The sequence below is a fragment of the Dasypus novemcinctus genome, chromosome 12, assembly GCF_030445035.2.
Source record: "Dasypus novemcinctus isolate mDasNov1 chromosome 12, mDasNov1.1.hap2, whole genome shotgun sequence".
In the NCBI taxonomy this organism is placed as follows: Eukaryota; Metazoa; Chordata; class Mammalia; order Cingulata; family Dasypodidae; genus Dasypus; species Dasypus novemcinctus.
The window spans coordinates 92444933-92469094 of NC_080684.1; the positions used below are offsets into that span (position 1 = coordinate 92444933).

The 24162-nt window shown below is 43.2% G+C and overlaps 1 protein-coding gene across 1 annotated transcript in view; it reads right to left on the bottom strand.

Annotated features, from left to right (window-relative positions):
- BPIFC (BPI fold containing family C) overlaps positions 1-23579 on the bottom strand; it is a 43615-nt gene extending 20036 nt beyond the window's left edge. Inside the window, exons 1-10 of the mRNA XM_004480810.4 lie at positions 23405-23579; positions 17156-17279; positions 13971-14091; positions 9796-9924; positions 8609-8764; positions 8428-8491; positions 6248-6308; positions 2987-3078; positions 1805-1981; positions 671-724 (exon numbers count right to left, since the gene is read on the bottom strand). Of these exons, the coding sequence (XP_004480867.1) occupies positions 671-724; positions 1805-1981; positions 2987-3078; positions 6248-6308; positions 8428-8491; positions 8609-8764; positions 9796-9924; positions 13971-14091; positions 17156-17279 (978 nt within the window). The 5' untranslated portion in view covers positions 23405-23579. The remainder of the gene's footprint in view (positions 1-670; positions 725-1804; positions 1982-2986; positions 3079-6247; positions 6309-8427; positions 8492-8608; positions 8765-9795; positions 9925-13970; positions 14092-17155; positions 17280-23404) is intronic.
- Between the last annotated feature and the right edge of the window lie 583 nt (positions 23580-24162).

The window sequence follows — 24162 nt, forward strand, 5'->3', positions numbered from 1 at the left end:
GAGTTTCTTTAATAAAGTCATAACTGTGGGTACTGTTCCCTCATTTCTCCTTTAACATAATTATGTCAAGTGTAGTGGAATCTTATGGAAGACCAGTTGTTTATTTTGTGAACTTACAGCTCCTTTAATGGTACCTTAGATGGTTCTGGAAAGATTTGTAGGTATTTTTTTAAAAGGAAAAAAAAACCTCTTAAGAATGTAAAAATGAGGGAAACGGACTTGGCCCAGTGGTTAGGGCATCCGTCTACCACATGGGAGGTCTGCGGTTCAAGCCCCGGGCCTCCTTGACCTGTGTGGAGCTGGCCCATGCGCAGTGCTGATGCGCGCAAGGAGTGCTGTGCCACGCAGGGGTGTCCCCCGCGTAGGGGAGCCCCACACGCAAGGAGTGCGCCCCATAAGGAGAGCTGCCCAGCGCGAAAGAAAGTGCAGCCTGCCCAGGAATGGTGCTGCCCACACTTGCCGTGCTGCTGACAACAACAGAAGCGGACAAAGAAACAAGACGCAGCAAAAAGACACAGAAAACAGACAACCGGGGGAGGGGGGGAATTAATTAAATAAATAAATCTTAAAAAAAAAAAAAAGAATGTAAAAATGAGCTCACAAGTCTTTTCCAGAAGTATCAGTGAAGAAACTAAATACGCTATCAAGGAGTCAAACTCTGGACACTCACCTGGGAAATCACAATGCCTAGGCCTGGAGAGTTTTGAAACAAATGACTGGAAATCTGGAAAATAAAGACCATCTTGTCAGTATAAGATTTTTTACCTGGGTAGTCTCTTTAGAAAAAAATATCATGTTCCCTGTAATTTTATGAATTATGAAATTGTTATTCCTTAAAATGTTTAGTAGTTGAAGGTGACCTACCACAGGAAATCTGAGACTCAGAAAAGGAAAATGACTTGCCCAAACACACAGGGAGTTACATGCCTTTTAACCTTAGGAACACCGTACATGTCATATATGTATGTTCCATGTGTAAACATTCTACAGTCATTAATGATAATTCTTATATTATTGTACTCATTTTCAGGGATTACTGAGAAAGGATACTTAAGTAGTTTACTTTCAAAGATGACTGGTTTTCAAGTCTACAGCTAGATGAAGTGTTTAATTTTCAGCACTGTAAGGTAGCTGGTACTGCCACACTCAGCTCTTTGAATATAAAATTTATAACTACGTGCCTAATTAAGAGCTATAGAATGAAAAGAATCATTAATAAGTGGTGTTGGCTGGAGAGTGTTCTTTATAAAAGGGAGGCACATGGCAAAGTGAATCACTGAATCTTCCATTAGTGGTCATTGTAGATCAGTCAGTTGCAAATGCCAACAGGAGACATCTTTATGTTGTTCTAACACAAGGAATGATGATGATAATGGTAAGCAACACTTAGATCACATTTTCTATTTGCTAGGCACTGGTCTGAATGCTTTACATATATTTAAATCTATTTATTGCTGACATCAAATCTATGAGAATGAAACTATTATTATCCCCATTTTGCAAATGAGGAAACTGTGGCACAGAGAAGTCAAATAAATTGCAATTGCCCAGGGTCACAGGTAAAAAGCAGTGGAGGGGTAATCTTGTTATTATGTAAGGTCAATCTAGAACTGTAGCCTGGCTACCACTACAAAAACTGAAATGAGCAGAATTCGAAACCTGGTAACTTCCCAACTAATAACAATGTTCATTCCAACATTCCTTCATTTATTGTCCTACTAGGAATAGAAATTGTAACAAAAATTTCATAATGGGATCCTTATGAAAAGTTTACATGTAACAATCATCCATTTACCCTACTCACCTCTTTTGTGGAGAGCGTGACATTGAAAGCCCCGGCTGTGAAATAAGCAAGGGATGCAGATCGAAAGAAATATTCAGAGATTCCGATGTAGAGCATTGAGTCAGTGATTTCTGGGAGCATGAAAGGAACTGGTGAGAAGGGGGGGTCGGTGACATTGTCCAGTGGGTAGACTGTGCCCTGTGGGAAAACAGAGAGAAAGACTAGTGTGTCCGGGGAAAACCCGAATATGAGTGACTAAAGACTTTATGCTCAAGTCAGAATAAAGAAAATTCCAGAAACTCAGTAAGCATGAAAAAATGCCATGGCCTTCTGACTCCTTGCCCAGCGACTAGTTTAAACCCTCTGATGGCTTCTTGAGCATATTTGGACAAGTCTATCCACCCTGGGGGGTAACCCAGAGACACTCCTTGCTGGAGCTTTCTCAGAGAAAGGAAGGCAGGTGCATTTAGCTGGAGGGGACCGGTTCTGAATTGCTCTTGAGTTGCTGCAGCGGTGTCAAACCCTTCACCTTTAAAACTGTGATGGCTGAGCTGGAGGGTCCAAGACTGAGAAGTACCCCGGGCTCCATTTCTGTGATGTTCCGAGTGCTGTCCTCGTGAGTTAAAAAGTGTTATCATAAAAGGTTGTCTTGTGTAACAGTTAATGGATTTGAATGACTCTGAATGAGTGAACTAGAAGCCAATATGCTTTTTTTCAAACAACAATAACAACAAAAACAACAACAACATTAGCTTTGGGAGCAAGACTAAGCATAATCTATCACTTTGCCGGAATCAGCCAACACCATTTTCAGGTGCTAAGAACCTTGATGGCGGTCAGCAGTGCTCAGTTAAATCATCTAATATAAGAGTTAATGAAAGATGTATCAACATAAGGTGTTAACTTATAGTACATGCTGATTGCTCTACTTGCTGCCACCTGGCCTCAGACCTACTCCTGGAAGGAAAGACATCACGACACTTCTGAGAAGGCAGGCATTGGTTGTGCATTCAGAACAATCACTTACCATTCAAGAGACTTTTTAAGAGCCTTTTGAAAGAGCATATACATGAGGGAATGGCTTGAGAGGCAATTAAATTATTTGAAGAGCATTCATGTATATTTCTTTCTGCACATAATATTTGTTTTCCAAACACTGGTTGTTGATAGACAGGATGGGGATTCTGATGGTGATAAAGTTACCTTCAAATTCAGGTCAATGGAGTTCTCATGAACAGCTGGAGAATCGATTAGGGAAAAATCCAGCAGAGTATAGTTGTCAATCTTGGTTAAAACTAAGCAGCCAACAGAGAAAAAAGAAAATCTACATGAATTAAAAGTGTAGTATAATATATGAATGTCTTTCCAGAGCAATATGATTTTGAATTCTCTGTTTGAAGTCTCAATACTCCTATTTCATCAGTAATACATGTTCACTTTTGAAAACCCAGGAGAAATAGACAAGCCAAAAGAAGAAAGTAAAAATCCTTCTCAATCACTTTACCCTGAAAGAAACATCAGTAAATTTCTTTGTTATACCTTTAGCAGCACAAACACAGGCACACACCCAATGCATAAATGGCTCTTTTTCAAAGCAAATTAACACAAAGAAACAAAAGTCCTTTACCAATATTAAGTCATATATATTGGGCTGGTATAATGAGGGACTTTCAAGTTCTATGTTATAGATTTGTATGTAATTAGAGCTTTTTAAGTTACTGTGGCTATGTATTATTGCTGTAATTAGAAATAATGTTAAGAAAGACATGTGAGAGGAAGGGAGGGAGGGAAGAAGGAGATGGAGGGAGGGAAATAAGAGAGAGGGAGGGAGGGAGAGAATATAAAATCTACTAAGTTGGACAAGCAAAGGAAATTCTCATGAGCAGTGATACTAATTCAAGAAATTTCTTGTATTATCAGTTTCAAAGTGAAGCAGATGGCCAGGGGACCAGGAGACAGTGAACGGTGTTCTCAGGAAGCATGGGCGCGTGACTGCAGGGTCTGAGAGAGAGAACACGCGAGCAGTGTGACACTCAGGTCGCTGACAGCCAGGGGAGAGCTGCTTTCCTGATCACCACTAGGTCTGCTGTGAGCTGAAGACTTTCTTCCTGTTCTAGACGGAGCTACTAAGGCACCCATGATACTAGGAACCCGAGTATCACACCTTCTCTTCTTGCATGTCATGTTTGGTTTATTCGATATGATGGCAATGAGAAGCAAGAAGAGATGAAGCGACTTGCCAAGATAAGGGATGTTACCTTATGTTGCTGTTACCTTGTGTTTTTGTTGTTGTTGTTGTTTGTTTGGTTTTTTTTAGGAGGTACCAGGGATTGAACCCGCGACCTTGTGCATGGGAAGCAGGTGCTCAATCATTGAGCTACACCTGCTCCCCATGCTGTACTTTTTAAAGTGTTTCCAAATTCACAATCTCAGCAAACCCTCATCAGCGCTTCTGTGAGGGAAGCAAGGCAGTATCCACTTTACAGGTGAGGAGAGTGAGGCTCCCAGAGGTAAAGAACCTTGCCCAAGACAAGTTAGGATATGGGAATCCTTGTTGACTTCTTTCCTCCCTACATCTTCTTTCTGTCTCCCTCCCTCCCCAATCCATTCATTTTCTTTCGTCTGTTCATCAATCCATTTATCCAGCCATCCCTCTTCCCTCCATCCATCAAGCCAATATTTATGAAACTAGCATGGGCTGGTCACTGAGCCTAGTCTGGGGACACTGAGATATGGCACACAAAGTCCCTGCCCTTTGGGGACTTATGGTCTGGTGGGGGAGTCAGACATACGAAGATGCACCTGCGGAGCAGTGTAGGAAGAGCAGATCTAAAGGGAGCTTCCGACAGTCCCCTGCAAACCTGTTTCTCCTGCCTTCCACAGCTTGGAGATGGTAATTACAGCCTCCCAATCTTCTGGTTGCTCAGAGTAAAACCTCACTCCTCAACTCCCTTCACAACCACTTGAATCTGTCAGCAACTATCACTAGGACTGTCTTCACAGTTTATCCAGAATCGGAACTTTCCTTACCATCCTCACCACTCTACCCCAGGCCAGCCCCTTCACCGCTCAAATGGATTGCTGCAGTAATACCTTCAGTGGGCGCTCTGCTTCCACCTCTGCACCCTTCCCCCTCCTATCTTTTGTTAACAGAAGCCAGAGTGATCTTGCTAAAATGTAAGTCAGATCATTCCAAGCCTTGCTCAGAACTCTCCAAAGGCTTCTGATCTTACTCTGAGAGCCCTGAAGATCATCGCCTTTTCCCATCCCTCTCTGACCTCACCCCCAGCTACTCTCCCCCTTACTCCCTCTGCTCCCACTACCTGCTTCCTCACAGTTCTCAACACACTTGGCAGGCTCTGGCTTCAGGGCCTCCGTGCTTGTGATTTCCTCCATCTGGAATGTTCTCCATCAAGATCTGGTAGCGTCTCACTCCCTACCTCCTTTAGGCTCTCACTCGAATGTCACCTGCTCACTGGGGCCTTTCCTGGCCACACAATCTAGCATGGAAATTTCTCCCCAGCTCCTTCCTGGCTTTAATTTTCTTCTTAGCATTTATCACTACCACACTGCAGAGTTTACTTACTCATCTTGCCTGTCATCTGTCTCTTCCCACTAGTCCCATGGGGGCAGGGATTTTTGTCTCCTGGGTTTACTGCGGCGTCCCCAGCGCCAAGAGCAGTGCTCAGCCCATTAGAGGTGCTCAGTGCACCACTGGGGATGGACAGCTGTAGTGCAAAGAGAGGTGCGAGCAAAGTAACACAGAAGCATGGATGAGGCGTCACTGTGGGGTGTGGGTTGTCAGGTAAGATTTCTTGTTAGAGACTATGCCTGAGCTGATTCCTTGAAGATAAAAAGGAGTGAATGGGAGAAGGGAAGACTTGAGGGATGGAGAGCAGAAGGGATTGTATCCTACAGAGCTGAGCACAGAGCTGACCCAGAAGTAGGCACTAAATAAGTATCCACTAAATGAATAAACGACTGGAGCAAAAGGTTCTTCCAGCCAGAGAGGAAGCCAAGGCAAGGGGTGTTTGATTGATGGAGCAGAGAAAGGCGCAAGATGAAGCAGAGAGGCAAGCAGGAGCCAGAGCATGCTGCATTTCCTAATCCATATTTGGGACTTGAACCCGAAGGAGTGAGGAGTTGCTGCCTGGGACAGAGCAGGGGAATAACCCAGTCAGATTAGCTTGAATCATACCAAAGAGCTTGATTTCCTCCCAGAGGTGAGATTAAAGCTTGGGAGAGTTTAATTCTGTGACCTGCAAGTAGTGCCCTGGAGCCACCCCTTCTGCCGCATTCAAGTTGGTTAGTGGCTGATGAGAGCATCCCCCCCCACACAAGCATGTCCAGGGGCTCCACTTTGCAGAGGGTAAAGCAGAATGAAGAGATGGGGCTGTACCGCAGTGAAAAGCAAACCTGGAGAACAATGAAGAACCGTCCAGAAGGAACAGTGTTCAGACTTACCCTCCAGCATGCTGAGATTGGCATTTAGTGCTTCAACTTCATGCACAATAATGGGACAGAGCTGGCCACAAAAGGAATTTAAAAACGCAGGTCATTTTATTGTACTGAAAACCCCTATATATGGGCCTAGACCCCAAAAACAAGGGTCATCTGGTTAGGTCACTAAGACCTTCCCTTCAATTATTTGATGACAATGAACCCTCAGTTACTGATGTGTGGGCTCCACGTCATTAAATGCTAATTAAACTTCACAGCAACTGGGACCACACCCAGCTAGCCTCAAAAAATTGCTAGCCCTTTGCTTTTTCCTCTGTGGCATGATAGGACATGTGCTCCAGTCAGTCTACTGCCGCTGTACCTGAGGAACCTGCTGCTGGAATGACTGTTCCTTACCTGCTTGGTGGGGGTGCCTCCCACCTCCCAGCTCTTCTGTCTACAGCTCCACACCCGCCTGGAGTGCTTAGAGCTGGAACCTTCACTCCCCCTGAGCTAGTTTGAGAGCCTCCTGGACAAGAGCTAAAAAAAAGATAACCTTTTTGCAGCTTTCCCTCTTTGGAATGAGAAAATTAGTCTTGGCCAGATGCCAGCATTCCTTTAAGAAAAGGAAAAGACCACCCACCTTGATGCACCTGCCGTGTGCTGGGCTTGGCCCATGTACCCAGCTGTGAGCAGGGAGCAGGGACTCAGGACCCTGGCTGCCTGGGCTTAAATCCCTTGATAAGTTATTTGTACTCTCTGCCCTCACTTTCCTCATGAACCATATGGTTGCTGTGAGTAGAAATTTAGGTAATCCATGTAAAAGTGTCCCGCTCATAGGAATCATTCACTAAATGTTAGCTCTTGTTTTAAGCGCATTTCATCCTCATTAAAGCCTTGAGAATTAGGTACTACCTTCTCCTATTTGCAGAAGAGAGAAAGGAAGCTTAGAGAAGGTAAGTGAATTGCCAAGTACATAACTAGGATTTGAATCTGGTCTGACACAGTTGAACAATGGGGTCTGAGCATTCTTTTTTGCTTTCCAGTGCCATAGGGCAAATCGTAGAAGCCAAGCATCTATTATCTCTATGCCATGTATAAATTCCAGGCAAACTTAACTCTGTGACATAATTTATTCTGCACTGGCTTCGTGTCAGAGGCCAAAGAGCCACACACATTTCAGAGGAATGAGTGAGTGGGGGGTCCTCAAAAGGTAGCAGCCACAGTTTCCCAGGCAGTCTTTACCAGGCACGTTTCGTAACCCTCAGCACCTGTCAAGCAAGGACAGAGGAAGGCCAGGATGCTTTAGAGCACCCTTCCTAGTGGTGCCAACTCCTTGGACAAGCTGCTTAGTAATTTTAAGTGTTGATTTCCTCATGACTTTCGCTGAGCACCCACTGTCTGTCAAGCACCAAGCTGAGCCCTAGGGAAATGGAAATAGACGCCATCCTTGCCCTTTTCCAGTTCTCATCACTGTTCTGTCTCCTCTAAAATATGGCGAGAGGGTTCAGGGCAGGTATTGTCAGGACCAAAAAGAGGGCGGATGTCCAATTCCATTTTTCCCCTTCCTCAACCACTGACTTCTAGGATAGTATGGCTTTGAAAGACATCTTAACTTACATCGTTTCTATTTTCTGGAAATATCCTGCCCTCTTTCCCACTCCTTAACTATCCCAACCCTATCGACACATGGAGGCTCAGTTCAAGTCCTCTAAAAAATAGACCTCCAGGCCCTATTTCTTTAATCTTCAATTCCTCTGATAAATCAATGATTATGTCATCATGTACTAACTTCAAGTATTCCTTCAGTTATTGTTTCACAAGCTGGAGGTCGTGTTTCCTAAATAGACGATAGGTTTAGTCCTCCTTCATAGGCCCAACAGACCCTATATCAATGCTGGTTACACAATAGGTTCACAATAAATGAATTTTTATTAATTCCTTCCCACCGTATGATGAACAACTTGAGGGAAAGGATGCGCTTTATCTTTGCATCCCCAGCACCCACCCCCTCCTTAGCACACAGTAGGCACTTGAGGAACTGTTATGAAGATGCAGAGGATAGTACATACATGAAAACACTTAGGATGGTGCCTAGAATGCAGTAGGTGCTCAATAAAGGATAACTGACTAAGAATTGATTAAGGGTGGCAGAACTGCACTGATGGCATTTTACTGTGGTCATCTAACCTCTAAAGACTTACCATTTCATTTAAATGCCTTAAAATGGGTTTCTCCATGACCCCAGCAAAGGAGTTATACAGAACACTAGGGGGAAAAGAAAGAAAAAGGGACCATCATCTGTCGGTTATAAGCCTCTGCCTAGGGCCTGCCGGAGCTCCCAGCCCCAGCCCAGCCATTGCCCACCAGGGCGCTCTCACACACCTGAGATCTCCGGAAAAGGAGACGTGGGCATGGCTCACTTGAGCGTAGCAGTCTTGGAGCTTCAGGGTTGGTTTACCGAAGTTATTTCGGGACAGAATAACGATACCGGTGAAGAAGCCCCCAGAGAGGAACAGATCAGCCGCTCCTGCATCTTGGCTGTGCAGAGAAAAGGGGGGATGTTTGCTGGACAGGTCTGGACAGGGGGTGGGGATGGGTCTCATTTCTTTGAATAGCCCCAGAATCTAAGCTCCTTGAAGGCAGCAACTTTGTCATGTTTACCTTTGGATTCCTGGTACCTACAACAGGGTCTGGCTCTGAGTAGGCAATGAATGAATATTTACTGAGTAAATGGAGTAATGAATATGTGAATGGTGACAGCTTTAGGGACCTGGAATGGTTATTTCATCTTGAGTCCCCTGGCCTGGGTAGCAGTTGAGCATGACCTGAGCATCACTCATTTACAACACTTGTGTGGACAGAACGTTGGTAGCAAATTTGGCAGCACCTTAATCAGGAAGGGCAAAACTAGATGGGGCAAGTGACATTTAGATGAGTTCTGTGAACTCTTTGAAGGAACGGACTGTATGCTATTCATCTCTGTGTCCCCAGGACTTAGCACATAGAGTATGTACTTGATTAATGGTCGGTGACTTGATAAATGAATAAATACATAAATACATGTTGTTTATGGGGCAAAATGGCATTTCTCTACAATGTACAAAACTGGAGTTCTTGGGATGGGAATAAATGGTACACAATATTCACTCAATAAATGGTTGCTGAACGACCGTGTGGATGAATGAATGTGTTAATCTGGAGAGCCAAGCAGGACAGATCTAAACAACATACCTAAGACAAGGACCTACACATACTAGGTGGTTTGTCAGTGTTCCTTGAATTTGATCCCTTTTAACCCTCTCCTTCTCAGCCAGGGGACTGCTAGTTCTTAGGGAATCGTAAGTGACATTTTGATCAGTTGCTCTGCCTTCAGGGGAAGGATTTATTCACCCCCCCGCCGCCCAACAGAGATATCCTGAATAAAATCTCTCCTGGGAAAAATGCCCTTGAAAAAGGTGGCTAATGACTGTGAGAAAGGAGCCCTACACTGAAAACATTGGTGAGTTTATGCCTTTTCCATTTTTGCTCCATTTTCCCCAGGAGATAAGCAGACTTTTCAGACTACTCACAAAAGTGGAGAGCTGACCGCCCAGTCGGTGCTGATGTTGGCAGTGCCGTGGTTGGTCAGCACTTTGATTCCCACTCCGGGTACAAAGGCTAATGAAGAATTTGGAAATGAAAAGGCATTGATTTTTATGCTGTAAAACAAGAAACAGAGGAGTTAGTGCAAATCTCCTAGCACATCTATAAGTAAAGCAAATTCGGGTACGTGGTGGTAAACTCCAGACAGGCAGGGTGGACTCCTGTGGCGGAAGGAAACTCAAGGCTTGCCTGCAGGGCTGCTTCTGTGCACTGCTTCTCACTTCCCTCCAACCCCTGGCAGGAGGCCAGGCTTGGCTAGTCGAAGGGGGAAATGAACAAGTTTAGAAACAAATCCGCAAATGGTCAAATAATCTACTTCTTTAGTTTCTTTAAAGACAAAAGGAGGTGCACAGCAGTGCCATTATTATTTTTTCCTTTAGTTATTCCAGTGTTTCTCACAGGGTTGGAGGCGGGGGGTGTGATATTAGTATTTGTGGTGCTATAAACTAATTTGTAGAGGACTGTCATATACATTGCAGGGCATTTGGCAGATTCGCCAACGAAATGCCAGCTATGCCCCTCATCCCAGTCATTGACACAACTGAAAACATGCCCCCTCCTGTCTCCAGATACCAGCTAGATAGATAGTATTTCCCCTAGTTGAGAAACTCATTTTAAGGAGTTAGCTTCCTTTAGGATTCTCTGGGCTGTCAAAACAGGTTAACTAGGAGACAAAGGGTTGCATGTAATCTACCTAGATAGATGACCACATGCATGATGATAAATTATTAACATCTATTGGGCGATTGCTACCTACCAGGCGATGTGGTAAGCACTCTATATGCATTAGCTCATGGTAATCTGCATAACAACCCTATGAGGTAGTTTTTGCAATCTTCAGTTCAGAGATGGGGAGATGAAAACCTTCGCTGAGGTCACATTAAAGTGGTAGAACCAGACCTGGAACCTCCTTAGTCTGTCTCCAGACACGCTCTTAACCTTGAGGCTGTGCCAGTTCATGTATTGGGCAAAGAGCCCTGGACTTGGAGCCAAGCTTTGTACCAGCTATGCAACTTGGGCAAGGCCCTTGACCTCTTTCAATTAATCACCCCAAAGAAGGCTTACTCATGGGTACACTGAGAAGATACGATGAATCATCTGTGTACAAATGCTGTGCAGGAGAAAGTTATCGCTATGAACTAAGATGAGGAAAAATTTTAAACATAAATGTGATTGCTGATAAGGAACGATTATTTGCAATTTCCCCTCTCATGCATCCTTTCCTACCTGTTCTTGCCCACATTGCAAGTCCCACTATGGAAAGAGATTTATTTACTGTCTCTTGGAAATATTTTACTTTGACACATATAGATCTAAGTCATTCTTTGTAACTGCTGCAGAGTAGTCTTTTTAACTGTTGCCATTTAAAAAATCATCCCCTTGTTAATGGTCATCTAGGTTGTTTCCAATATTTTTGTTTTATAAACAATGCTACACTGAACATCCCCATATATGCTGCTTATGTGCATGATTTCTAAAGGAAGATGCTGAGACGTAGAACTGTTGAGTCAAAAGGCATGCATATTAAAAAAAAAAGATACCTGTAAATCACTTTCTAATATAGCACAAATGAATGAAAATATTATGAGAGCCACACATGTAATTCAAAATTTTCTAGTAGTCACATTAATGGCAAAGTTAATTCCATTAATATTTGTATTTAGCCCAATATATAAAATATATTATTATTTCAACATATAATCAGTAAAATTACTATTGAGATTTTTTTTTCCAAAATAAGTCTTCAAAATCTGGTATGTATTTTACACTTGTGTTACAATCTCAATTTGGACATTGAGTTTTCATTGGAAATACTTGATCTATATTTAGATTTTACAAAGTTTACAGTTGAAAAAAATAAATCCACACTCCCAAATTGTTCCAAACATACTTACACATTTTCCAATGACAGAACTGAGTGTTGGTTTCTATTAATAAATTACAATTAATTAAAACTGAATTAACAAAAAATTCAGTTCTTCCATCATGCTAGTCACTTTTCAGGGGCTCACTAGCCACATGTAGCTAATGGCTACTGTTGAGACAGTGCCAGCTACAATTATTATATCTATCCCCACCAGCAAGGCATGAGATTGCCTGTTCTCCTCATCTTTACCTGCAGTTAACATTGTTCAGTTTATCCTGTTTTTTTTTTGCTGTGGCATTATTCTCATGGAAATGAAATAATTTTATAGATACATATTTACTATCTATCTCTACACTGTACACTAAAGGCAAGAGCTATGTCTGTGTTGTTCCCTCCAATATCCCCCACCCCTAGAACAAAGCCTGGTACAACAGAATGTAATCAATAAGCACTTGCTGAGTGGCTGACTTTATAGGGACTGGAGCATCCTCCCGGGGCTTTCCTAGGGTCACCCACCGAAAAACCCTTGTTTGTTGTACAGAATGTTAACCTTGACATCAGGAAAATCGTTACTTCCAGTTGGAATGGCAGGGAGTTATCACTGGATTGCTAAAGCGTTGGGGCAGATTGTGAATCATGGCCACAGAGAAGTTCTTATAAGCTTGGCTTTAAAGTTATGTTCAAGATGGATGAGGATTCCTCTCCCTGCACTGTCTTTGGGGCTCTTGTTGGTAACTACTACAGAAGTGGTGAGTTGCTGTTTGAACATCCATTTCTCCTTTTCCAAACCACCTGTGAATTTCTCAGGATTGACAAATTTGTCAGGCGGGAAAAAGAATTCCCCAGTCGCCCTTGCAAATAAGTATTTCATATGACTAAGTTCTATCCATTTTTTTTTTTTTTTTAATGTAGGTAGAGTATTGTTAGGTTTGAGCTTCAGGGGAAAAAACAAAACACCTCTTATTAAAGAGGAGACTGACTCCACTTATAAGAGCTATTATCCTTGCCTCTTCCTCCTTCCTACTGTCTGAAACATAGATTTGATGTCTGGAGTTACAGTGGCCATATTGGGCCATGAGGCAATCTTGAGAAAGGAAGCCAGCACTAAGGATGGCTGAACAGAAAAAGATAAGGAGGCTGGATTCTGATGCAATTGTGAGGCTCCCATAGGATCTCTGCTTACTTTGAGTTTCTTATATGCATGAGAAAAATGAACCCCTATTAAATCAAAACCACCATGATAAAATTCCTAATCGATACAATATCATAGTTTTGGACTGGGTGAAGCAAGGATCTGAATCAATGTGGTAGTTCCATTGTTCTTCCAATGATGTCCTTACGTTATCACTATGGATATCAACTCTGTCTTGCACAGCAATTTCAATTTTATAAAGTGTCTTCACCTTTGTTACTTCATTTGACTTTTACTGTTTTGCTATTTACTGATTTTTATATTTGGTTTTATTACTGTAGCATGGTAGCAAAGATTATAACCATCACCAGAATTCTTCTTAGGAAAAGAACATTATTGGTTGGGAAAATACCTTGAAAAGCAGCTAGGGTAGGAGGGGAGAAACTCATGTTGCCCAAGAGTGAGCGGAACAGCTTTGTATGAAAGCCAGGGAGAAATTTTTGTTGCTGCAGAGAGGGACACTTCAAATATGAGGCACGAAAGTGAGGAAGCCTAGCCAGCACGGGGGCAGAGAGCCACGTGCCCTGGGATCCATTCCCTACGACCTCTGACATTTTGACCAAGCTTTACTGAAATAAGACAAGATTGATGAGAGTTGACGTCTTTTTGAGACCGTGATTGAATTCTGAATCCAGGTTTATGGCAGATGGGGATGGGGTGGAAGGGGGTTGGAATGAACAGAGATTTCATTTAGTATTCAAGGGGCAGTGTGGCCCCAGCTGACATCAGTGTGGAACTGGAATTCTCATTTTCCAGGCGAGGACATCGAGGCTCAGTGCAGATTTGCCGGGAGCAAATGGCAGAGACGTGACTTGGACCCAAATGTTTGGCCCAGGTGTTTGGACCCAAATACCACACTCTTTGTCAACCATATCCCCCCTCTCCTGGGTTCTTTATCATGTCAGTTAGCTGACAAGTTTTGCACCAGAGGTTAATTTCCACCTGGCAGGTCCAGGCCTTATACCAGACCACAGGGTGCCATCCATGACCTGATACCTCAAAGAGAGATGTTATTGCTAAAAATGAACTTCTCTTTTACTTACTTTGAAAAATTGTAGTCCACATAATCCACCTTCAGAAATTCAAGAGACTCAGAACCATTTAAATCTGGCATCTTCCTTTCCTTTAACATTTGCTCAATTGTCTCCATTCCAACTTGCACGCCTATGAAGGAAACAAAGACAGAGTTTATTCATAATAACAAAGATGATGGTGTCATTAGCCACACGAGAGCAATTTATTGAGTCAGGCATGTGCTCAGACACTTAGAAAACACCAATTCTACAGAAGGGTCTCAGTTGCCCCTGCTTTACAGAGGAAAAACCTCATCATCTGGGAGGCAAAGGAACCTGCCCAAGACCATGTTGAGAAGATTTCTTCATGTGGCCAAGGCTGAAAAGCTTTATCCAAGAGACTGGGAAAAGAAAAGTACAAAATATTCTTCAAAGGATGCAATTATTTTCATCACCCACATTTTACACGTGAGAAAAATGAGCCTCAGGGAGGGTAATTCTCACCAGTCACACGGCTAAGTACAGGGAAGCTGGTGGTCAAATCTGGGCAATTTAGCTCCAGAATCTGTGAATTCTGGCCAGTTCCAAAATTCACAGATTCCAATATCTCCTTTTCTTCCAGATTCCTTTAGCTCAGGAATATCTAACCTGGTGTCCACAAGTGCTCGGGATCTCTGGAGCCCCCTGAAATTCTCGATAAAGACCATCAGTGGGTTTTGTGAGGAGGGGGCCTAGGCACGTGGGTCTCATTTTTCATGGGCAGAGGACCCACATTTTCATCACGACTCTCAAAGAATCCCAGGACGTCACAAAGTTTAAGAACCACTGATTTTGTTTGATCTTGGGATAGGACATCAGCTTCTCTATATTGTAGCAACGCAGAACACATTTCTCTGAGCTTGTGGGGGAAAAGAGCCCTCTCCCACATTGAAGGGCTGGAGAAAAGTAACAAAGACTGACCCTTCTTCAGGGGGAATTATTGCCTTCAGTCCCTTGCTTGGCAGCTTAAGCTCATTTCCATATGTTCTATCCTTGTTGTGGGTAAAGAAGAGCAGGTTCCAGCCTCTCTGTGCCATAAGCAATATGAACCAGGGGGTGTAAAGGTCGACTGTCGAGGACGTGGAGCAGAGCCCGGGCACTGTCAGACAGCTTGGATGCTATTCTCAGCACTACCACTTACCAGCCTGAGTGGGCCTGCAAGTTACAGACCCTCCCTCTTCCTCCCTTTCCTCGCCTGTAATATGGAGATGGTAATATCTGTGGAGGGGTCTGCTCACACATGGGGAAAGAGCAGTAAAGCTAGACCCTGCTCTAAGTGCCGCATTTGTGTTAATCCACTCATTCCCATGGGTAGGTACTACCATTTTACTAACTATCTTGTAGATATGATTGATAATAGCCACATCAAATCTTTTTTTCCCCCTGGAAAAGTATGGGGGCATCAACAATGGATGGAATAAACATAATCAAAGCTAATTTGTATTGCACATTTGTGTGTGCCAGGGCTGCCTACACGTGTTCTCTCTTCTGATCCTCATGGCATTCCAGTGGCAGAGGTATTATTATCCCTATTTCATTTAGGAGAGTCTGAGGCTCGGGGAGGTTCACTACCTTGCCCAAGAGCCCGTAGCTGGTGAACACTGTTACCCGGGGCTTAGAGGGCTGGGGAGTAGACGCCAGAGCAGAGATTTTGGGATCAGGCGGAGCAGAACTAAGGCTATGTCTCGTCTCGGCCCCCTACTGGTGTGTGACTGGGACACTGTAGCCCAGGCTCTCCGAGATTCAGATTCCTCCTCTATAAAACTACAGCATTTTGCAGGGTTGTTGTTGGAACTAACTCAACCTAAGGCCCATAAAACACATCCCACAGAGCCTGGTAGACAATGGAGCTAGGACTCTGACTTCAAAGCCTGCCCTTCATCTCCCCAGGCTGTTTTTACAAAGACTATCTCATTTGCCCCTCCCCTCAACGCTAGACGGAGACAGCATTATTGTTATTATCCTCATCCTCCTTTCCCAGACGAGTAAACTGACTTGCCTATGGTCATAGAACTAGAAAAAGGGGCAGAATTGAGATTCACACCCTCATCCACATAGACTGGCTTCTGACCTGTTATTTAAAGCTCTGCTATAGAAGGTGGCATAAATTGTTTCCATAACTTTAATATTACATGGTATCTATTTCTGATAGTATTTATATGCACATCAATAGAGTAACAAGATAAACATACATATATATATTTATATATACTCACACATATATACACACATACATAAGTTCCTGATATAGGTGTGGTAAATGTAGGAAAACACATCAGAGGTTACATAACAAATGTGTAAGATGGATCAATTATATATTCCTTGTGCCAGATGAGGAACTGGGAAAAGATAAGGTGTTGTCCAATGACCAAACTAATTAACTTCTTCCCTCCCTTTCTTTCTCTAGTCCTTTTCTTTCCAGCAGGAGAGGCGTTTCTTGGTCAGACTTGATTAACTATTTCTTGATTACCCTAGTAGTGCTTGGGTTGACTGCTTTAGTTAAGGAGGTTTGGGAAAAATCTGTCAATCTACATTCAGCTAACCTTAGATGAAAATGTACAGGAGAAAAATAGGCCAGATTCTTTGATGTTGCAGTTCATTTTCTTTCAACAAGCTGCCCCCTTCCAACTTAGCCCAAAGAGAATCACATTCAAATATTTTCCCCTTCCTTGTGTTTATGAATGCCCTCTAAAGGAGTGGTTCTTGGTATTTCAGTGACTCAGACTCCTTTATTAATCTAATGAAATGTTACAGAAACTCTCCCAAGAAAAATTCACAAGCATCATCCACATTCAATTTTGAGCACAGTTTTAGGGGATTCTAAGTCCCTTTCAAAATAAAGTCCTTTTTGAACCTCTGAGTTGTTACTTTTACTCTCAAATCTCCTTTCCTCTATCCTCTAATACATTTTTCTGTAAAACCTTGAGATGTTCCTTGAGTATGTGTGTAGGAAGGAGACAGAGACAATCTGTAGACATGTTTGTCTCCCATCTAAGTGACTATTTTCCAGGCAACACTTTCTTCACAGCCATCTTAGCAACTTCTGCACAATGGACTGGATCGCCCACAGTAGAACTGTCTTAGTGATGTGACAGCTTGGGCTGTGAGCTGCTGGGTCTAGGTCGTAGACCCACCTAGGTGAGCTGCAACCTGGTTTCTGAAGGCATCCAACTCACCATAGTCCAGCAACCTCTGAGTAGCCCTCGCCTTGATTCCTGGGTATGTGGTCTGAGAAGATAAGATGTAGAGATTCCACAGGAGGAAACAGCCCCAGAGCACTTGGACCGGCTTTGTAGGCATCTGCAATTAACCAACATTTATGGTTCCTTTATTAGTGTTGACTTTCTCATTGGTCAATTCCATCCAGCATTTCAAGGGTTTCTCATTTTCATTGCTCACTTCCAGACTTGATTCATTCATTTACCCATTCACTCATTCAGCAATCATTTATTGAACACAATAGAACTGTTCTAGGTGCTGAGGATAACGCAAAATAACAGAACACAATACAATACAATTCGGTAAAATCAATTCAAAAACCGTGCAGCAACACAATGATTGGGATATGGGCCAGGAAGGATCCTGGGGGCAATTTCTTCCCCCGGGAGTTTAGTAGGGTGGTCTTAGTGGCTCTGAGGTCATCATCCCTCCGCTTAAAGACGGGGAATGACTCCTCTTTGCCCACAGGATGGGGTTTCTGCTCTTCACAGAAACAAAGCCTTTCGCAACTGGCTTCAAACTTTTCCCCAGCTGCCGTCCTTCTCTCCTGTCCAATTGGTGGCGCTCGGGACTGGCCGCAGTGAGCTATATGCTCTTCCTCGATTCCCCAGTTCTCTCAGGCTTGGGGGCTTTTTGTTCGACCTTTCCAATATAAACACACACGCATGTTCTCCTGCTCTTTCTGTCCCTTTCTTTGCCCCCGGTTCACACTCCACATCCATCTGGTGACTGCATCCTTCAGGGCTAGCGCCAATCTCCCTTCTGTGACAACTCCCCCCACCATTTCATTTCACAACGGGTTGGCCCCTCTCCTCTATGTCTCCTCTCCACTTTGTAAAACGCACGTGCATCCAGTTGAACATTTGGTACATGACCTGGTCTGCGTTCACGCATGTCTCATGGTTTCCACCATGACACCCGGTCCAAGCCAACGCCACCTCTCACGGGGATTTTTGCAGTTGCTTCCTGACTGATCTCTGCTTCCACCTTTGCTCCTTCTCCCATTCTCCAGGCCATGGCCAAGGTAGGCCTTTTAAAATGAAAATCAGGTCAGGTCACCCCTTGCTAAAAGGCCTCCAGGGGCTCTCCATCTCAGCGTGGAAGCCAGGGCCGCTCCACGGCGACAAGGCCCTCCCTGTCCCACACTCTGCTCCCTTACTGACCTCATTCTTAACACGTCCTCCTGGCTCACACGGCCGCTGTCTCACTGGCTGACTTCATCTTTCTTGAACACTCCAAGCAGCCTGTACCCCAGGGTCTTTGCACTTGCTCCTCCCTCTGCCTGGGACAGTCTTCCTCCAGGTAACCAAAGAGCCACCCAAGTGAAGCCTTTCCTGACCACTCCATACAAAACAAGTACCGCCTCACATTGCCCACGCCTTCCCTTCGCTTTGTTTTTTTCTAAAACAACTGTCATCATCTAGCATAGCATAGGGCTACTTTTTAAAATTGTTTGTCCCGCCCCCCCACTGGAATTCTTAGGCTTCATGGGGTAAGGCTTCATCTCTCTAGCACCTGGTAGAATAGCAACCGGCCCACAGCAGGCGGTGGGTAAATACTGGATGATGGATGGGATGAGTGAATTGATGATGTCCCTTCCACGGGGCAGTGCAGTGGGCCAGGGGGCCGTCTGGGCTCCCACGGCACTCAGGGCAGGTCTCTGTCTCAGCATATCACTCTGCCCTGTGATGCTCTTTTTGCTTCTCTGTCCCTTTTGCCATAGGATTGTGTCTGACATTTTTTTTAAACAAATAAATTTTATTTGTACTTATTAATAAAACATACAATTCATCCAAAGTGTAAAGTCAAAGGTATCTGGTAATCACATAGTTGTGCATTCATCACTTCAGTCATTATTAGAGCATTTTCATTATTTCAATAATAATAATTTAAAAAAACAAAAAGCAAACAAGTAAACAAGAAAATTCTTCACCTTTTGATCTGTTTCCCCCACTATACATAGCTGCTATTTCTGACTATTCTCTTTTTTGTGTGAAAGTTATGCCTTTTATTATTTAAAAAAAAATTTTAAAGTTAGTAGATCATAAGGAATGTTACATTAAAAAACATAAAAAAACAAAAAAAAACAAAAACAAAAACCACAAAAAACAAAACCCAAAAAACCATAAAAAAACAAAAAACATAAGAGGTTCCCATATAACCCACTCCCCACCCCCACCTCATCATTTTTGTAAATTGTATTTTTTTAAAGATATATACATCACACAAAAAAAGTTACACTAAAAAATATAGAGGTTCCTGTAGTAGCTGACATTTATAACACCAGAGTCAAATACCATGCCTGGCACATAGGAGTTAGACTAAAAAGAATTGTAATTAAACATATGGAGGGACCACATCTTAGTCACTGTGATATTGCAGTGTGTGGCTTGTAGTTACTGATGAAATGATTGATTGCTAAGTTAATGGACTCAGTGAGCTAATGCCGCCCCATTTTCTTGATGGACGAAGCACAGCTCCTGACAACAACGATATGGGCATTTTTATTTATTTATTTATCTATCTATTTATTTATTATTTATTTATTTATTATTTATTTTTTTGTTATCATTTGGAAGAAGGCCTAATCCTCTGTGTATTAGTTTATTTTTAAAAATTCCTTTGTCTTTATTTATTTTTTAATGTTACATTAAAAAAATATGAGGTCCCCATATATCTCCCCCATCCCCCTCACCCCACTCCTCCCATAACAACAACCTCCTCCATCATCATGGGACATTCATTGCACTTGGTGAATACATTTCTGAGTACTGCTGCACCACATAGTCAATAATCCACATTATAGTTTACAATCCCCCAGTCCACCCAGTGGGCCATGGGAGGACATACAATGTCCAGTAACTGTCCCTGCAGTACCACCCAGGACAACTCCGAGTCCGGAAAATCCCACATCACATCTCTTCTTCCCACTCTCCACCCTCAGCAGCTACCATGGCCACTTTCTCCATCTCAGTGCTACATTTACTTCCATTACTATGGGTGTTTTTGAATTACGGCCAAGGGAGCAATACATTTGCAGGCTTTGTTTCTAGATTTTGGAGCTTAAGGTCTGGGAGAGCAATCCCTGCTGTATTCACACATGCCAAAGTCCTGCAGGTGAGAAGCACCCCTTGAGCTAACAGGTACTCACTGAAACAACAAATTAGGGAAGCATTTGTGGGGGTGGTCAGGGAAGAGGAAGCTGTGGGAGCTGTGAGTTCAGACAGAGGGAGGGGTCAGGTCAGGTAGGCCAGGTAAGGATTGGGAGAGGGGCTGGAGTTCAGGGGCTGTCTGAATGGTACAAAAGAGGATGTGGTAAGAAGTGGGGGATGCTTGGTTGCATGAGCTTTCAGAGAGGGCTGCAGAGGTGGGAATGGGATAAGACTGACAAAGGGAATTTGCTTGAAAGGAACAGAGCAGTCTGATCAGGGAAGGGACTGTCTAAGCGGGGTTGTTGTTGGGCTTTCTTGGTCTTTTGTGCAAAATGGGAAGAGGTACCCTCTAGAGAGACCCAACTTTGCTGGCACAAAGCAGGGCTGTGGAAAGCACTTATGGAAAAATCCCACACCAGTGTATCCATCTTGTGTACTCCACCATCCTGCTGAAGGAACTCCTGGTCCCTAAACAAACACCATGTTTCCCACCTAACGCCTTTGCTTATTCTGTTCCCTGTCCATCCCATCCTCAAGCTCCATTTTAGACCACAGCCTTCTTCCTGAAGCCCATCCTGACTTTCCTAAGCAGAGCTATTCTCATTTCCGTCTCTTGAGGTGGTATCAATGAGCAATGAGTGACGGGAAGGGTGGGGGAAGTGTGAAGTCCTCTACATCCTGGTAGGCAGGATGAGATCTACCTGATACTATCTACCACCCAATTAGAATGGATGCAGTTTCCTCCTGGAGAGGGAGGCCCAGCTGGCTCCCTGCTGTGCCCGGTTGGGACTGTGGAAGTGAGCAAGGCTCCCAGCATTCAGGGTAGGGGCTATTTACCAATTGACATAGAAGTGTTTCCGTATTTTAACAAATGGTGAGGCCACACTGATATGTAGTCATGTGATACCACTGTAGGCAAAGAATTGTAAATGGATTCGTCACGCCAAGGAAGGCATCAAAGGGACTTTTTAAAAGAGGAAAACATTTCCATAGCAATGGAAAGCACTGGGAGTCAATACCAGACCAAACAGTCTATACCCATTAGACTGTCTGCAAATTGAAGGCAGAAATCATATCTTTATCTCTGCCTGGCACATAGTAGGACCCCAATAATAAATATTTGTTGACTGACCAACTGATTGGCTTACAAGGTTCTGGTTAACTAAGTAAGGCTCTAGAAAAGTTTGGGAAATAACGAAAAACACCCAATTGCATATCCAGCTTTCCATTTCCCCAGTGAAAAAGCCCAATAAACCAAACTAGAGATAGTATTCACTAATGGAATAACAACTAAAACAATAAGTTTGGGAGGCCTTACCATAGCTCACAATGATTCTTTAAGACAGGCATTATTATTATTGTACTGCCAGTGTAGACAAGTGGATATTGAGCCTTAGAGAGTAGACATTGAGCTTTAGAGGGTCTGAAGGGTTTGTCCATGATTACATAGTAAGTCAAGCACCTGGAAAACAAACCTGGTTCTTCTGGCTCCTAATTCTAGTGTTTATAAAATACTTTTTTTCATTTACACACTTGGTAAGCTATAGGTTTTTCATATTCATCTTAGAATTTCAAAAGGGAGTTTTTAAATGCATCTTCTATGTGGAAAAAACTCCTTAAGCATCTGGACATTTTCAAGTATCAAAATGCAAATCCCTTTGTATTTTCTTGGGCATAAATGAAGTTTTAAATTCTCTTCTGGCACAAAAAACCTGTTTTCCCTTCTTGACTATACTCTGGTGGAGAGCCAGGAATCAAAAATTACAGGTAGAAAATACCTTTCCTCCCCAAAGTTTGTGAGTGAATGAAACGACTCAGGTATAAAGTAATGGCTTGTATATATCTTTCAGTTGAATTATTAGGATGAGAATTCACGGGCAGGGACGGAAAGGAACCTTGTCAAGCAAGGGGATGATTCCTCATATGTTAGGTAATTGCGCTGACAAGTAAAGGCAGGGCGAGCTGCCTGTTCAAAGAAAGACTCCAAGACCATTTACAAATCCTGTCAGCAGGTTACCTGTTTTGTTGCTTCTGAGGAATTGCTTCTTTCCAAGATCTAAGGCCTCAGCTGTCATTATGTTTCCATACATTCAATAGATGGACAGAATAAAGCTAAATTAAATGGTCCTTGCCTGAGCCACCCCAAGGACTAGGGATAAGAAAATTCCATTATGAATTAGAAAATTCCTGAGACTCACAGATGATCCTTCTGCTCACAGAGGAAAGCTGTGACAGACCCTGGAAAAACTGATTAAGGGAATGATAAGTGAGTGAAATGTAGCCTTTACAACAGCAGCACAGGTTAAAAAGCAAATTCAATAGGTTTAAAGAAGCCTCAACTATAAGGATATTCCAACATATCTGTGATGAGGGAATGTATATAAGAAGTCTAAATCAACACGTATGGGATATGGGCAAAATTGAAATTCGGCCCACACTTTTGATTAAAATGTATCTGATGACAAGGACCTTGAAAATTCACTCCAAATCTTTCCTCCTTGAACTCCGCACTTAACACCAACAAGTTAAACAATTCAAGGCAGTGGGAAGGTAGTTTTGCTCTGCAAGGATCTAGGTCACGGGTGTGATTTAAGACCTGGCTCGAAGCACCGAGATCACAGCACCTCCTTAATTCTAACCATGCTGACTGAGAGTCAGGAGACTTTTCGGCCTCTGTGCTGGTTTTCCCCATGAGAATGGGGGCAAAAATAAGTCCAGGCCACTGAGTGACCCTCTTAACATCACTTTAATGATGCAAAAACTAAATGTCCTGTCCAAATCCAATCTTTCTTTCTCAGATCTGTTCAAAATCTTCATGAAACCTTTTGCTGAAGAAGCCTCCAGGAGTGGGCAGGAGTCATATAAACAGTGAGCAAACAAATAAACTACAGAAAAATCTAGGCAGATAATAACAATAATAATATAATAATTCAGGAGACATGACAGCTGATGGTTGAAGGTGTCCTACCGGATCAGGGCCATCTCCAGCGAGGGGGAAATCCCTCTTTGAGATGGTGTGCTGGCAGAGTCCCCAAGCCGGCTCATGGTTCTTACCTCAAGCAGGGGAAGTGTCCGAAGCTGGTGAGTGCCTTCGATTCCCTCTGCCTTTGAAGCCTTGTGTTCTTCACCTTGTGCCTTGAACTCAGCTGCTGCAAAGCCACGGTAATTAAGTCTGAATCATCTCAGTGGTAGATTTTTTTAAAAGCCTCTTTCAAAATGTGATACATAAGTGCTTCACCACAGTTACCCAATGGCATGAATGAACAATACAGCCTCTACCTAGATGGGCAGACAAAGCTGCTTATGTAATAATTACCCCTGCAACACATACACATGCATGCACACACACAGTCACACACACTTGTGAAATTGGCATGGCTCCTTAAATCAATTTAAGTCAAGGCTTCCACTGCACCGAGAGAGTGTCACTAAATTATTTGAACTGGAAGAGGAAGAATTTTTCTCTCTGGGACAATAAACCAGCTTCCTCTGGTCCCAGTGTCTGCAGCAGGTCACTCCAATACTGCCCAGAATGCCTTTTGGACTTCTGCTGGAACACCAGACTGTCTGACAGCATGAATCTGGAGAACCAGGTCAATGTAGATTCCTTCTTCGTTTCTCAGGGTAGGGCTGGAGATGGCATCTCTAAACGTTTGCTCCTTTTCAGTAGGTTGGGTGGGTTCATCCAATATTGCCTAACTCAGAATTAGCTCTGGTTCTAAGCCCCGCCCCCACCCCACTCCCACGTTTTAGTCATTGCGTTTTGATTGGCAGCGATCTGATCTCATGAGGAATCTGGAATCTTAGTTACA